The 14797-nt window shown below is 41.8% G+C and overlaps 1 protein-coding gene across 1 annotated transcript in view; it reads right to left on the bottom strand.

Moving 5' to 3' along the window:
- VPS13D (vacuolar protein sorting 13 homolog D) overlaps positions 1 to 14797 on the bottom strand; it is a 260740-nt gene that overhangs the window by 95872 nt on the left and 150071 nt on the right. Inside the window, exons 63-64 of the mRNA XM_040645796.1 lie at positions 8321 to 8455; positions 7350 to 7517 (exon numbers count right to left, since the gene is read on the bottom strand). Of these exons, the coding sequence (XP_040501730.1) occupies positions 7350 to 7517; positions 8321 to 8455 (303 nt within the window). The remainder of the gene's footprint in view (positions 1 to 7349; positions 7518 to 8320; positions 8456 to 14797) is intronic.

The raw sequence follows: 14797 nt of genomic DNA, 5'->3' as shown, positions 1-14797 counted from the left end.
TCTTAACTGAACTACTATGGGGGCATCAAGACAAATGTGAACTTCTCCAACAGAGCTTTGACCGTAGTATTGTCTCCCTGCTACTTCTGGCTATTGAACTGCTTGCTTAGGGTGAACAGAGGGGGCAGCTAGACCCCACTCCCTGAGCTCCTTCGTGAGCACGGCTGCCAAGTAGGGTAGTGGGGACACCTGGGACTGTGGTCACCCATGTGATTGTCATGCCACCCAACACACTTCCAATTTCCACAGATATCGGAGATTTGACCAAGTTAGGATAGATCATGGATGGGTCATTCAGCATCTAAAATTTGCCTCTAACCAAAAACAGCTCAGACTAAAGGAATCATTTGAGCATTCCAGGTTATCAGAGGAAAATAAAACAAAAACTCTGTTGCCAAGAATTTGAGTCATTTCTCTATATACAACAACTTGAAGACACCTCCTCTTGGCTGGAAAAGAAGTCCCTTGGGTGACTTACTTAGATCAAAGTCTTTGTGAAAACAGAAAACTCTACATTCTCTAAGGGATACAGTGCTGTCTGAATTGAATTTCATTTAACTTAAAGTTTTGTGCCAACTTAAATACACTAAGACCCCAACACTTATAAGAAGGCATTCACTATTACTTGCGTATAGGTACATGGAAAAGCTATTATGAGGATAATCAGCTCAACTATAAAGTGAAGCAGTCATAATAATGACAAAAACAGATACAAGTCATAAATTGCCTTTTCCCCTTCAGAACCCTTGCAGGCAGGCACTCAGTACATTCTTTTGTGCAAAGACAAAACTTCTGCCTCGAATAAACAGTGCTTTCAGTCTTGTTTGAGCCTTATAAATACATTGCCCACAAAACAAACACAAACAAATGCTGTTTCTTAAACAAAAGGCAGATGGACCCCTCTGCCCTCAACAAAGTCCCAGTGTATACAACAGGAGACTGGCTGATGGCAGAGGCTGGCTGAGAGTCTCTGGGTGCGGGGACACGAAAGTCACTGTCCACTGGATCACTGCTCTGCCCCAGATCTGGTCTCCTGGGCACAAAGGGCCAGTGAAAGGTTCTCTTGGGAGGCAAGTGGCTCCTCCACACCCTGTACCCCAAAGACAGACCAAAGAACTGGAACAAAATATTACTAAAGTCCTAGCTAGGTTTTCCACTGAACTATCCCAACAGACATCTCTCTCTTTCTCTCTCTTTCTCTCTCATGTAACTTGCTTATATTTATCTTCAGATGGTTTTCCTAGAAGCTATCAAAGTTCATTCTAAGACCGGGAAGAAGCTATCAAAGTTCATTCTAAGACCGGGCAGGGCTTTTTGTTTGTGTTTTTCTTGTTGTTGTTTTTATTTTTTTAATATAAAGAGGCAGGTCTAAACAAATCAAGCCATTAGCAATATCTCAAAAATGTAACTAAAAACGAGAACTGATTTATAGCAGCAATGTCCACAATAGCCAAACTATGGGAAGAGCCTATCTGGGTAAAGAAGATGTGGAGATGGGGCGCCTGGGTGGCACAGCGGTTAAGTGTCTGCCTTCGGCTCAGGGCGTGATCCCGGCGTTATGGGATCGAGCCCCACATCAGGCTCCTCTGCTATGAGCCTGCTTCTTCCTCTCCCACTCCCCCTGCTTGTGTTCCCTCTCTCGCTGGCTGTCTCTCTCTGTCAAATAAATAAATAAAATCTTAAAAAAAAAAAAAAGAAGATGTGGAGATATATATATATATATATATATATATATAATGGATACAGATAAAAAATGGATAAAGAAAATGTGGTATATATATACAACGGAATATTACACAGCCAACAAAAAATGCAATCTTGCCATTTGCAATGACGTGGATGGAACTAAAGGGTATTATGCTAACTGAAATAAGTCAATCAGAGAACAAGACAATTATCATAGGATCTCACTGATATATGGAATTTAAGAAACAGGGCAGAGGATCATAGGGGAAGAGAAGAAAAAATGAAACAAGACGAAACCAGAGACGGAGACAAACCATCAGAGACTCTTAATCTCAGAAAACAAACTGAGGGTTGCTGGAGGGGGGGGGGTGAGAGGATGGTGTGGCTGGGTGATGGACACTGGGGAGGGTATGTGTTGTGGTGAGCACTGTGTGTTGTGTAAGACTGATGAATCACAGACCTGTACCCCTGAAACACATAATATATGTTAATAAAAAGTTAAAAAAAATAAAAAGTAAAAACGAGAATTGAGGTGCTGGTGCAGAAGAGCAAATCCTGGCTCTACAGTGACCTGACTGACCCTGGGCAAGTCTCCTTACCTCTCTGGGCCTCAGTGTCTTCATTTATATAATGGGGCTAATCCCGTCCATCCTATCTACCGAGCCGGTTACTCTGATGCCCAAATGATACCACATGAGTAAAACCATGTTTGCAATCTCCAAGGTTCTTACTACCCATAGAGGGATGGTGATGGTCATGACCGATCTAACAAGAATGACCACGACCACCGCCGTTCCCTGAGGGCCTCCTCTGTGACACAGAGGATATGATAGCAGTCTCCTTACCAGCTAACAAAGTGATGTCAGATAATAAGCTCCCGGTGGGAAGTTAGCAGTAATTAATTCTTTATGTGCTCTATAGTGCCTGGAAAAAAGCCTTACAGACACAAAGGAAAAACATCATATAGGGGAAAAAAACACAAGGCCTTTAGAATTAGCTGGACTTGGTTCCAAATCCATTCCTGTCATTCCTAGGTGTGTCACCTTGAGAAAATTATTCAACTCTCTAAGCCTCAGTGTCCTGATTTGAAGGACAGTGATTAACACACATATTTGTAAGAGTTCTATCACAAGGCCTGACAAATAGAAGGTGGTCAATAAATATTAATAAAGTAGTATGGGTTCCATAATGAAGCAGGGTGTTTCAACCTTGTTCCTCCATCTTTTTCCCACTAATGCTGTTTGCACCAAGAAATAATGTAGAACTATTAGGTCTTTATCCAACTCATAACAAACCAACCTGATTTAAAACAATAAAACAATGATGAAAATGGCACAGGATAAAATGTATTAGCCGAAAACCAACAGAAAACACCCATCTCCTTGACAAAAATTTAGATCTGTAGGATTTGAGCTGGAAAATTTGGGCTGGGTGCAAATAAATGCCAAAAACAAAAGAGAAAGAAATAAGCCCACCATACAACTGCGAAGGTTACCAGCAAAATTAACATGCAGTGAGTACCGAACCATGAATTTCGGTATCTAATGATTTTGATGAAAATACAGTTAAAAAGAGATAGTTATTAAATTATTTCCATTCGTAAATATAAGTCAAAAGATGCCTGGGATCTAAAAGTTACCCCGGATCAAAAGCATCCCACATTGCCTTGATAAAGACACAAGCGGAGGGATGGAAAGTGAGACAGAACAGAGCAGGGGTTCCATTAGTGACGATCAAAAGTGCTCCTCCTCTTTCCTGGAAGAAATTACAGAGCTGTTGGCTTCCTGAGTGAAGACCGAACGACAGCTGTCCGGAGCAAACGCTGAGCTTCTACAGGGCCAGAAAAGAGAATGGAATCGTTTGTTCTATTGTTGACATCTGAAATTCTCTTGGTTCGAAAAAAACTTTTTTTGTTTTAGAATAATTATGGAATTTTCCTGTAAGTATATGAAAGTATTACACAATAATCACAGATAGAAGAAAATTAGATTCCACAGAAGAGTGGGAATTTAGGCAATGGGCCTCTCCTCAGTTCTCTGGCTTTGAAAGAGAAGGTCTTCCAGAATATTCGAGTGATACCTGACTAGGTCAAAGTATGCTCTCTGCAGTTCATGCTGCAGAAAGAACCCTGTTCCTCTGACAGGCTTCTGGAATTTGAAATGTTGTGCTTCTCTTAAATAAATCCTATTCCTAGAAAAGACTCTAGCAGCAATCGTCTTGTCATGGCCTTAGGAAGGGGATCAGATCTTTGAGGTTCTACTCGAAGGGTTAGAGTCCTTTTGCCAAGATCCAGGCAGGACTCAACGGAACACATGCTCACAGCTTGGTGGCCAGTCACTAAGTCATTAACACCTTAGATTTGGAATCCATAAGCAGATTTCTGGGGGTTGGAATGAGAAGAAAAGGCTTAGAGAAATAGAAGGGACAAAGGGCATAGATTATTTCCTAGTACTATTTCCTTTAGGCTAATATTAAATAAATTAAATAACAGTTAAAACTGTAATGAAGAATTCCAGAAGCGGATATGATGGACCTGAAATAAAAAATTTGCTGTGAATAATTCACACCATCTATCCAGAGACAAGGAAGACTTGCAGATCTATTACCTTCTTATGTGACAGAATGAATTCCTTTTTAACTTCTCACTGGCTTTTCACATACCTCATCTCTTTTGCTCCTCAGGTCAGTACGACCGGGGCGGGGTGCGGGGGAGAGTAACATCATCTTTTCATAGGTTAAAAAAAAAAAAAAAAAACCCACCTCAGGATTAACAGAGAAAAAGATTATTTAAAGGCAGGAATAGAGTTAGAAGCCAGGTATCCCCAACTGCCAGCCCTACACTCCCCCTGAATGCATAACCCTATGTCTGCAATAGTGCCGGATGATTTTGGGGGAAGCCATAAGCCTCTCTGACAAGCCAATAACAACTTGAGATTCTTGCTCCAGAAAAATACACAGATACACAGTCTTTCTAATTATTTTCAAGAGGTTTATGGAGCGTCTCCACTCCGCTCAAAGCATGATGAACCAGGGCTAAAGCCCTTTGGTCTCTGCAGCCAAGTCGGGCTGGCTGGGGGCTTGGGGAGGTGCAGTTTTGTCTTCTGACCCCTTTCTTTAATCATGAGAACTCAGGCACTCTTTACAGAAATACTTCCCACAGGCCAACAGCTGATTATTGTGGTCATTTGCACTTCCTTAAACTCCTCTCATGCACACACAAAAGCAAACAAAACATCTCCCCAAAGCAACATTAAAGGTCTGATTTCAACCCACAAAACTTCAAGAAAATGGAGGTCTTTAGCCAAATTACATACATACAGAATCACAGATGACCTGAGTGGGTATTTAGTTGACAGACCCGGCTTTTGGAGCTACCATTTCCAACAAGAAATGGTAATGTTAAGTTTCCTTGCTTTCTCATCTTAGAGAGATGGACTAATTTTTATAACACACCCAGGGTTCTTGGTACCCAAGTAAATTTACACAGCAATTCCTCTGAGTAGCAGTCTCTGAGGCCAACACTGATTAGCTTACTAAAGGCAAGAGAATTACACGAAGAAGGACCCCAACCACATGGGGAGCAGGGTTCCCATTCAAGACACCCTGGGCCCTGGAAGGCAGTCCCCCATGCAAATCCAATGACAACATACAGCCTGATCTCCGAAAAAGTGCCTCATCAGGGCCACCTGGACCTTCATATAGATTTGGGGGTGAGGCTGGAGATAAGGAGCATTCAGCCCTTTCTTTCTGTAGAAGTTCTCTTCTTGTGCGGATCCTCAGGCTTCAAAAACCGTTTTCCAGGGGAAGCAGAAGAACCAAGAAACACATGAGACTTTCATAAATGAGGGGGACTAAAGAAAGGGCCAACCCTTTCCACCAGGATATTACAGAGAAACTCTGGAGAAACACGCACAAGCTCTCACCTGTGCAGAGGCCACAGGCAAGTTTCCAACTTCTTCATTCTCGTCAAGAAGGTTAACGACAGAGGGTTCCTAACAGCCAAGCTAGCCCAGATGGAGTTTGAGTCTCCCATGCTTCGTGCCTGACACCCTCCTCCCTCTCCGTAGACTGGAACATTGTGGCTTTTGTTTCAGGGGCACTGATGGTTCCCTGGTGGCTAAAGTCTGAACATTTTACATTGATGCAAATTTAAGAGTCAGAGTGAGGACCTGTTTCTTTTGTCCAGCCTCTATTTTTCAAAGTTTTCAGAACGTGCTCTGTCATTTTGTCCTTAACAGTGAGCCCGTGAGGTCGGTGTGTTTTGATTCTAGGTTGAGGAAGGTCTCTCAATAAATCATCAGCGCATTTCTTCCTCTAAAAGCAACGCCCATGGGTATAAAAACAAAGAAAGTAATTATAAAACCAAGGAGGCTTCTCTACCATGCTAAGTAGAATTTCATCAAATTAAATAAAATCTCGCAGCTCGGCCTTTACAACTGAATATTTAAGTGCAACTGTTCACAGCAGCTTGAGGAGCTGAAAGGACACTGGGCGATCTGTGCCACCACTGTGACGCTTCTTGTCACCGTCGGGGTGAAGGTCCCAGGTCTGCACGTGCAGCGCTTCAAGGTAGGAGTGTGTGTGCTCATTCAGACTCTGAACGCGCGTCTGTTTCCCGACCATGATTTAGAAAGTCTCTCCCGCCTCTTTGCTGCCTATTTTGGACCACGAGCCAAACGGCACACTGGTGAGTAGAACTACCATCCTGAAAACTGGCCTGACTACAGAACTACCACCTCCAGAGAAGAGTGTGGAAAACAGGAATAAACCCCCGCTTTGACACACCGTTACTGGGATCGCCACGCTATGCAGAAGTGTTGCCCAACGCTCCCACCTGCCCTTCACGACGGCCGCCTGTGTGGCACCGTTAGAGCCTCTCTGCGCCAGAGCCTGCGGTGTGTGGCCCACGGCACTGCGGATTCGCTGCCACACGGGCTCCACCAGAAAGAAGCCCCGAGCGCAGGTGCTTTCTCAAACCCGGTTCCTTCGCAAGAAGGTCAGTCTCTAGCAGGAAAGTCTGTGGAGCCAACAGGAAGGGGAGGGAAGCAGAGGCCCTCCGCACACTGTCAAATAGCCACTCCCCTCCAACTACCTTCCCCTTTCCCAGTTTCACACATACAGTGAGTTCCTGCCAAAAAATAAATTGTGGAATAACGAGATGTTCACCAAACAAGAGGCCAATGAACAAAAAAGCCAGCCAGACAGAAGGACCCAGGAGAATTCCACCACTGTCCTTGCTTCCGCTGCTCTAGAAGCCTCCTTGCAGTTTGGACTTTCTCCTGCAAGCTGTGGGAAATACCTGGCAGATCTGAGGCAGGAGAAGAGCACAATCAAATCCTCGGTTTATAAAAAGTGGGTTCACTCTGCCGGCGGTGTGCAGGCCGCAGTGGAGCCCAGTGGGTTGGGGGTCTAGTGCAGTGACCCAGGGAGGGGACAACCGAAGCCCAGGGAAAGGCGGTGCCAGTGGACACAGGAAGATGACATATCGCAGGGGGCGTAGTGGACCTGCCGCCAGGGCGTCAGAGGGTCGGGGAGGTAGGGCGGGGGGAACGAAGCACAGGCCATGTGCGTAACCTCTTGCAGCCGCACAGCTACGACAGAATCACAGGGACAAGTAGGGCTCCTGAGGTTAGTGACAGTGGGTTTCACCTTTCTTTCCTTACCTTGGCAGCAGAGTTCGATACACCGTGGGTGACATTTCTGATGAGGCCGCCGACGTTTCCATACTTTATCAGTCCGGTAACCCCTTCAGAGACATCATTCAACAGCCCCATGGGATTGCCGAGAAAGTCCACTGATCCCAAGATCCGAGCTGCCTGGCTGAGGAGCTCCTGTGAAATGGGGCAGGCAGAAGAGATGAGAACCAGTCCCTGTCGATACTTGCAGGTAGAATGTCCCGAGCAAAAAGGTTAGAAATCTGTCTCGTCCCCCATTCTCGTCAACACCCATAATGACCTACCAAGCAACCCTCCACTTTCTGCATCCCTCCACTGTCAGATTCCAGAATTCCAGGGACATCTGTTGTGTCACTCTCCTCACAGTTTAATGGAAATACCACCAATTAAGAGTTGAGGAAGGAAGCAAAGAAGGAAAGGAGGGAAATGAGAGGGAGGAGGGAGAAAAGGAAGCAGAAATAGAATATATTTTAACTCTGACAGTTAATAAATTTGATATGATCTTGACCTATTTATCGAAGAATCTGGAAAATAAACACAAAATGGAAAATGTCCAACTTGATAAGAAAATTTTGAAGTTCAACTCTAGGGCAGGATCTCATAGGCTCTAAGAACACTGACGTGGTTGTTGAAAGTAGGCCCATGCCCAGTAAATAGAGAGGTCGTGGTATTTTGTGTTATCATTAAAGCATCAATTAAACCCTTAAGAGTTGTGACGAACCTGGTAGCAGCCCATGAGACCAGCTCTCTGAGGGACAAGACTAACAGCTCATAAATCAAATACACTGTTTCAGGATTTTCAGGATGCGTATGGGCTTCGTGGGCTGTGACCTGACCCCTAACACAGCAAATGTTTAACTGGGTTCTCAGTAGTAATGCCTTAGTAACCAAGATTCCCAAACAACCAAAACAAACATTCTGCTTATGTTCCAGCCACTAAGTATTTCTCCAAAGCTCACCTCCTGGAAATGTTTGAGGATATCATTGATGATGAACTCCTTGGTCTCATAGGGATGTACCCGAGTGAATGGATCCAGATTAATCACGGCGTCCTCAAACCGAATCAGTGGAAATCCCAAGGTACTTTTTAGGGCCTAGTCAAGGAAGAAAGGAAATGACATATTTTAGCCATTTGATGGCCTTCCAGGGTACTATAATTTTGGATTCCATGAAAGCTACAAGTCATATCAACTTTCCAATGAGAGTCAAGCCTTCGATATTTATAAATAAGGATCTTCCCTGTAATTATAAAAGTAAAATATTTGCAAAGAAATATATACGTCACTCAAATTAACACAGATCACATACAAATAAACACTATTAGCTTCATAGCATAATTCTTTCTGGTCTGTTTTGCATGTGTGTTGTGTTTTCCTTTCTTGACTGAAGTTACCACACATATAGGAAGGTGTACTAACCAAATGTAGAGTTCAATGATTTTTTTCCCCGAAAGTGAACACAATAAACACGTAACTACCACCGGGAGACCAGAGAGTAAATTCTTATTCCCATCTTGGAAGCAGCCCCCTCCCCAGCTGTGGCCTCCCAGTCACTACTCCCTCCTCCCCTAAGGTAACCACTATCCTGACTTCTACCACCGTATGTTAGTTTTTCCTGTTTTGAATATTATACTAAGGAAACCATCAGTATGTACTTTGGGTGTTACATATAGCTGCAGTTGCTGAAGTTTCATTGTTAGTATTCGAATTACAAATAAAACACAATTTATTAAGCCACTGTTGGTAAACAGTGGTGTTGTTTCAAGCTTGGGGCTATTACGAATAACACTGCTATGAACATTCGTGGACATGTCTTTGGGGCACATTTGTACACACTTTTCTTGAATATATACCTGGGGGTGGAGCTGCTGTGTCACAAAGAATATACGTGTTCAACCCTAGTACACACAGTACTGCCCATCAGTCATCCCCAGCAGCTGAACTGGTTTACACTCCCTTCTATGAAATTTCCTGTTGTTCTACATCCTCGTCAACACTCAGTATAGACAGCCTTTCAAAAGACAAACCTTCTGATGGGTGTGTAATGATATCTCAGTGTGGTTTTAATGTCCATTTTCCTGGTGAAGCACGAGATCAAGCACCTTTTCATACATATATTGGCCATTTGGATATCCTTCTCTGTGAAGTGCCTACTCAAGTTTTTTGCTGATTTTTGTAGTGGATTGTCTGTTTTTTATTTATTGCTTGGTAGGCGTTTTTCTTTCTTTCTCTTTTTTTTTTTTATAAAAGATTTTATTTATTTATTTGTCAGAGAGAGAAAGAGAGAGTGAGCACAAGCAGGGGGAGCGGCAGGCAGAGGGAGAAGCAGGCTCCCCACTGAGCAAGGAGCCTGATGTGGGACTTGATCCCAGGACCCTGGGATCATGACTTGGGCAAAAGGTAGACGCTTAAATGACCGAGCCACCCAGGCATCCCCGTTTTTCTTATCCATCCTGTATACAAGTCCTCTGGTGAGCAGATGTACTACAATTAACTGCGATTATCTTTTCCCATTCTGTGACTTATTACTTTTAAAATAGCATTTTTTGATGATCAGACATTCTGTTGTAATGAAATCCAACTTATTGACCTTTTCCTTTAGGAAAAGCTTTCTCTTTCCTGGTTAAGAAATTATTATTGGGGCACCTGGTGGCTCAGTGGGTTAAGTGTCTGCCTTAAGCTCAGGTCCTGGGATCGAGCCCCACATCGGGCTCTCTGCTCAGCAGGGAGCCTGCTTCTCCCTCTTCCTCTGCCTGCCGCTCCGCCTACTTGTACTCTCTCTCTCTGCCAAATAAATAAATAAAATCTTTAAAAAAAATTATTCTCTACACCAAGGTCATAAAGATACTCCCTGTGTTTACCTAAAAATTTTTTATTGTTTTACTTTTCACATTTCAATCTATAATCTACTTGGACTTGATTTTTTTATATGTTGTGAAGCAGAAATCAAGATCCATTTTTTTTCCAGATGGGTATTTAATTAACTAAGTAATGTTCACTGAAATGATCACCCTCTCCCCTATTGTAGTACAGTGTAAACTTTGTCATAGTTGAGTAACTGAATTTATGTGTCTATTTCTGGATTCCCTTTTCTGTTTCATTTTGTCCTGCCTTCTACCAATACCACACTGTCTTAATTACAATAGTTTTGTAATGAGTTTTGAAATCTAATAGTATAAGCTCTCCAATTTTTGGTGTGTTTTTTTTTCCCCTCAGGATTACCCTGGTTATTCTTTGCATTTTTCATTTCCAAATACGTTTTAGAATCAGTCTGTCAATCTGCCACAAAAAAATTGTTGGAATTTTCATCAAGATTGCATTGAATCTATAGATCAATTTGAGGAGAAACGAAAGCTTCACAGTATTAAATCTTTCAATGTGTTGATGTGGTAGGTCCCCTTATCTATTTAGTTCTCTTTTCTCTTAATAATATTACATTATTTTCCATGCAGAGGTCTTATCTACACCCTTTGTTGGATCTATTCCTAGGTATCTGCAGTAGATTAAAAATGGCCATGTATTCTTTACATCTCATACCATTAATGAAGACTACTTCATCCGCACTGACCGTGTAATTTGCTTCAACCAAGAAAATGCAGTGGAAGTAACACTGTGTGACCACTAAGCCTAGGCCTCAAGAGATCTTGGAGCTTCTGCTCTGCCCTTTTTGACACTTCTACCACGTGAAGAAGCTGAGAGACCATGTGGAAGGAGGTTCTCTTGATGGTCAACACCTAACACTTGACATGTGAGTAAGGTCTTCGTATACCAGTCAGTCTCAGCTGACTGCCTGAAGAATAACCATGAGGTCCAACAGAAGAAACATTCAATAGAGTCCAGCCCAAATTGCTGACCCATAGAATTGTGAACGAATAAATGAACCACCAAGTGCTGGAGTGGTTTGTCACACAGCAATAGATAATGATATTATGTTTGAAGTTTTCTTAACACTGTTGTAAACTGCATCCTTCAAATTTTCCTTTTCTCTATAATTGCTGCTGAAATGTAGAAATACACCGATTTTTGTATACTGTGTCCAGTGACCTTTGTAAATTTACTTATTCATTCAGATAGTAACTTATCTGTACATTCTTATTGATTTCCTAGGTACATATTCATGTTCTCTGCAAATAACAAAGTTTTAATTTTCCTGTCCAGTTCTTATAACTTTTTTTCTTTTATTTCTTCTGTAATCTTTCTAGCCTTATTGCATTGGCTAGGATCTCCAGTATGACAGTGAACTGAAGTGGTGATAATGGGCTGGCCCCTTCCCTGCTTTCAGTATATCACTACTGAGTATATTTGTTGTAGCTTTTTTATAGATACATTTTATCAGATAAGGCAGTTTCCTTCTCTTTTTTTGCTTGTTGATTCTTATCATAAATAGATGTTGAATTTTGTCAAACGGCTTTTGTGCAACAATTGAGATAATAATATTTTTTCTTCTTTTCATTTTGTTGATAAATTAACATAATTTATCTGAAAATACTTATATTTATTTTCCTGGAATAAAGCCAATTTAGTTATACCTTCCTTCTTATACACTGCTGTATTTGATTTGTTAATATTTTGTTCAGATTTCTTTCTTCTATTTTCATGAAACAATTCTGGTCTATTATTTTCCTTTATTTGATTATTTTCAAAATATAAATTATAGTTTTCTGGTAAATGTGAACACACATTTATTCTTTAAAATTATGTGTTTGATAATGCCAGCATTTGGTTTATCTGTGGGTCTGCTTCTAGTGCCTGTTTTTATTCTTGGTCCCCTCTCTTGGTAGGCCCAGTAATTTGTAACTGAATATAACACTTCCTATGAAAATTTTTACAGACTTCAGATGAGTCTTTAGTTTCTAGCAGGCGGTTAAAGAGGCTTCACCCAATCAGGATTTGGGCTTTCTCGAGGCTGGAATTCAGTCTTTGTAACTCTTGGTCTATTTCAGTCTTTATGAGATCTGGTATAGTGTCAGTGATCTCAAGTGACAACCAATTCAATTCCTCCACCTTTAGTCTCCCCTGCACCAGAAAACTGCTAAAAGGTCTACTTTGTTCTCCTGCCTCTTGACCACCACTTTCAGCTTGGCCTCTCTCAGATGAGGTTACCTAGAATTGGCACCTGCCCCAAGACATACAGCAGCTCAGACCACTGGGGGCTCTTTTCTGTCTGTCCTTTCTCTGTAAGATATTAGCCCCTCCCTCGCTTACCAGCTTTCTTAGTAGCTCATGTTTGCTATGTCAGCCCCACGAGACTGCCAAAAGCCTTACTCAGACTCTCTGCCTTTGAGAGCTGCTTTTGGCTTGACTTCTCTTTCTCCCCATACCACTTACAGGTTAGGATTATCTCAAGAATAAAAGCAGAGTAAATGTTGGGCACTTTTTGTTGAGTTTCCTTCCTCACATAAATCTGGGACCCTCAAGTCCTAGATGTCCTGGTAGCTTTCCAATACCTTCAAACAGACTTTTGGGTTTTTTTCTACAGAGCTTTTCTTGCAATTCTCAGCTAATCTGGCTCCACTATAAGCCAGTTAACGATTTCTGGATATGGTCTATTTTCCAATTATATTTTTATTTAACAAGATAGATATTTCAAGGATTTTAGACAGCATGCAAAATACTTTTCTTCTTTGAATGTGAAAACAAATTTCATGCTAATAATGTTTGTAAATCTCTGATCCACACTGAATCTTTCCTTGTATACAGTGTAAGTAATAAATCTAATTTTGTATTTTTCCAAATGGCTATCTAGTTGGTCTAATAGCACTTACTAAAAACATCTATATACCCCCAGTGAATCAAAATGCCTTTACAGTAAAATCTCATGTGCAACTTCATGCACCTTCTATTTTCTCCCTTATTTTTTCATCTTTTAGCATGTATTTCCAGAGGCTGCCTTAAATTCTTCTGGGACAAGAACATCTTTAATTGAAATGAAATTGTGTAATGGAAGAAAATATAGATGGAATTTTTTAAAACCAGAGAATGGGGAAACTTTTTTGGGACTCAAATACAGATTCAAACAGGCAAAAGACTGGTAAACTTGATGACATAAAAATAAAAAGCTTTTATGTGATTAAAAAAAAAAAACATACATACATCTAAAGTAAACAGCCAGCTGAAAAACCGAAGGAAAAAACCTTGCAACTCATATCAAAGACCAAACTTAAATAAAGAGCTTTTAAAATTACAGGCGATAAAAGACCAATAATACGATTTTTAAAACAGGCAAGTGATACGACCAGACAGTTTGGTTCACAGAGGAAAAAACAGCCCTTAAATAGATGGGTCGGGAGAAGCAGAGAAAAAGAAAACCGTGAAGAAAACAAAGAAACAAATAGAAGAATAAGTGGAGAACCAGAAAGGAACGGGGAGGGTCAGCAATGCCAAATATGGCAGAGGACCTTACAGAGATGAGGACAGACAAAAGGCCCCTAGATCTGGGGCCCTGGGAAGTCACTAGTAACCTCCTACTAAATAATGTGAGAACAAAACATTTTAGAGATTAAGAGCATTCTTAGGTTAATTCAGCCTAACACGCTAATTCAGCCGAACACTCTCATTTTTTTTTTTTAAATAACTAAACCCAAAGAAATGTTCAGTGGATCACCTAAACCGGTGCAGTTAGTTATTACAAGATCTTAGACTCGAACGTGTTCATTTTCATGACAGTAACCACCCCTAAGGTGGGAAGCACGACGCCCAGAATGCAGGTTTATCTTGTGTCCCCTGAAACACTTGCTGCTAGCCATTCATGCCCACTGCACCCTGCATGTGGCGCCGGCGGAGAAACCGAGTCCCTGCCGGCTTCACCGCTTTGCTGAGAGCCACAGAGTCAACCTGCTGGGAAAGGTACTGACATGGGGTTGGCAGTTTGTTTTGCCAATACAACTCAGAGCATTACTTTCTTCTCAGAGAAGAGGAAATGAGATCCAAACAAAGGCTTAAGGCAAAAGCTTTTTTACCCCAACGTCCTCATCGCCATCCAATACTGAAGACGAGGAACCATACATAGTAGCAGAGGCTCTGAAGCCTCTACCAAGTTGACAACACCCTCACGAGAGACACTGTTCCCTTTGTGAACGGCTCATGTGCTTTGTCTGAACCAAGGACGTACTCGGGCCCTTCAGTACAAATTATCTTCACCTCTGTCATTTACTGCTTTGGGGCCTCCCACGGTTGAAACAGCGGGGATACAGCCTTTGGTATGAATTATTCTGCCACCTTCAGGTTGTTCTGGTCAAAGTAAAACAGATGAGAGGGGAAAGAGCCAGACAGGGCTTTTTCCTGTAGTAACTAAATGACTAATCAAATACAGTAGTATACAAAGTCGGTGCTTATTTACTCAAGTAGCAGACAGTTTCCTGTTATAAAACGGATTCTGGAGAAAGCAATCTGTGCTCAGAGGGTCCTAATAAAACTAGGAAACTGTCTATTCCTGCC

The sequence above is a fragment of the Ursus maritimus genome, unplaced genomic scaffold (genome assembly GCF_017311325.1).
Source record: "Ursus maritimus isolate PB19 unplaced genomic scaffold, ASM1731132v1 scaffold_32, whole genome shotgun sequence".
Classification (NCBI taxonomy): domain Eukaryota; kingdom Metazoa; phylum Chordata; class Mammalia; order Carnivora; family Ursidae; genus Ursus; species Ursus maritimus.
The sequence above is the reverse complement of the archived record's forward strand: the minus strand, read 5'-3'. Positions and strand labels throughout refer to the sequence as shown.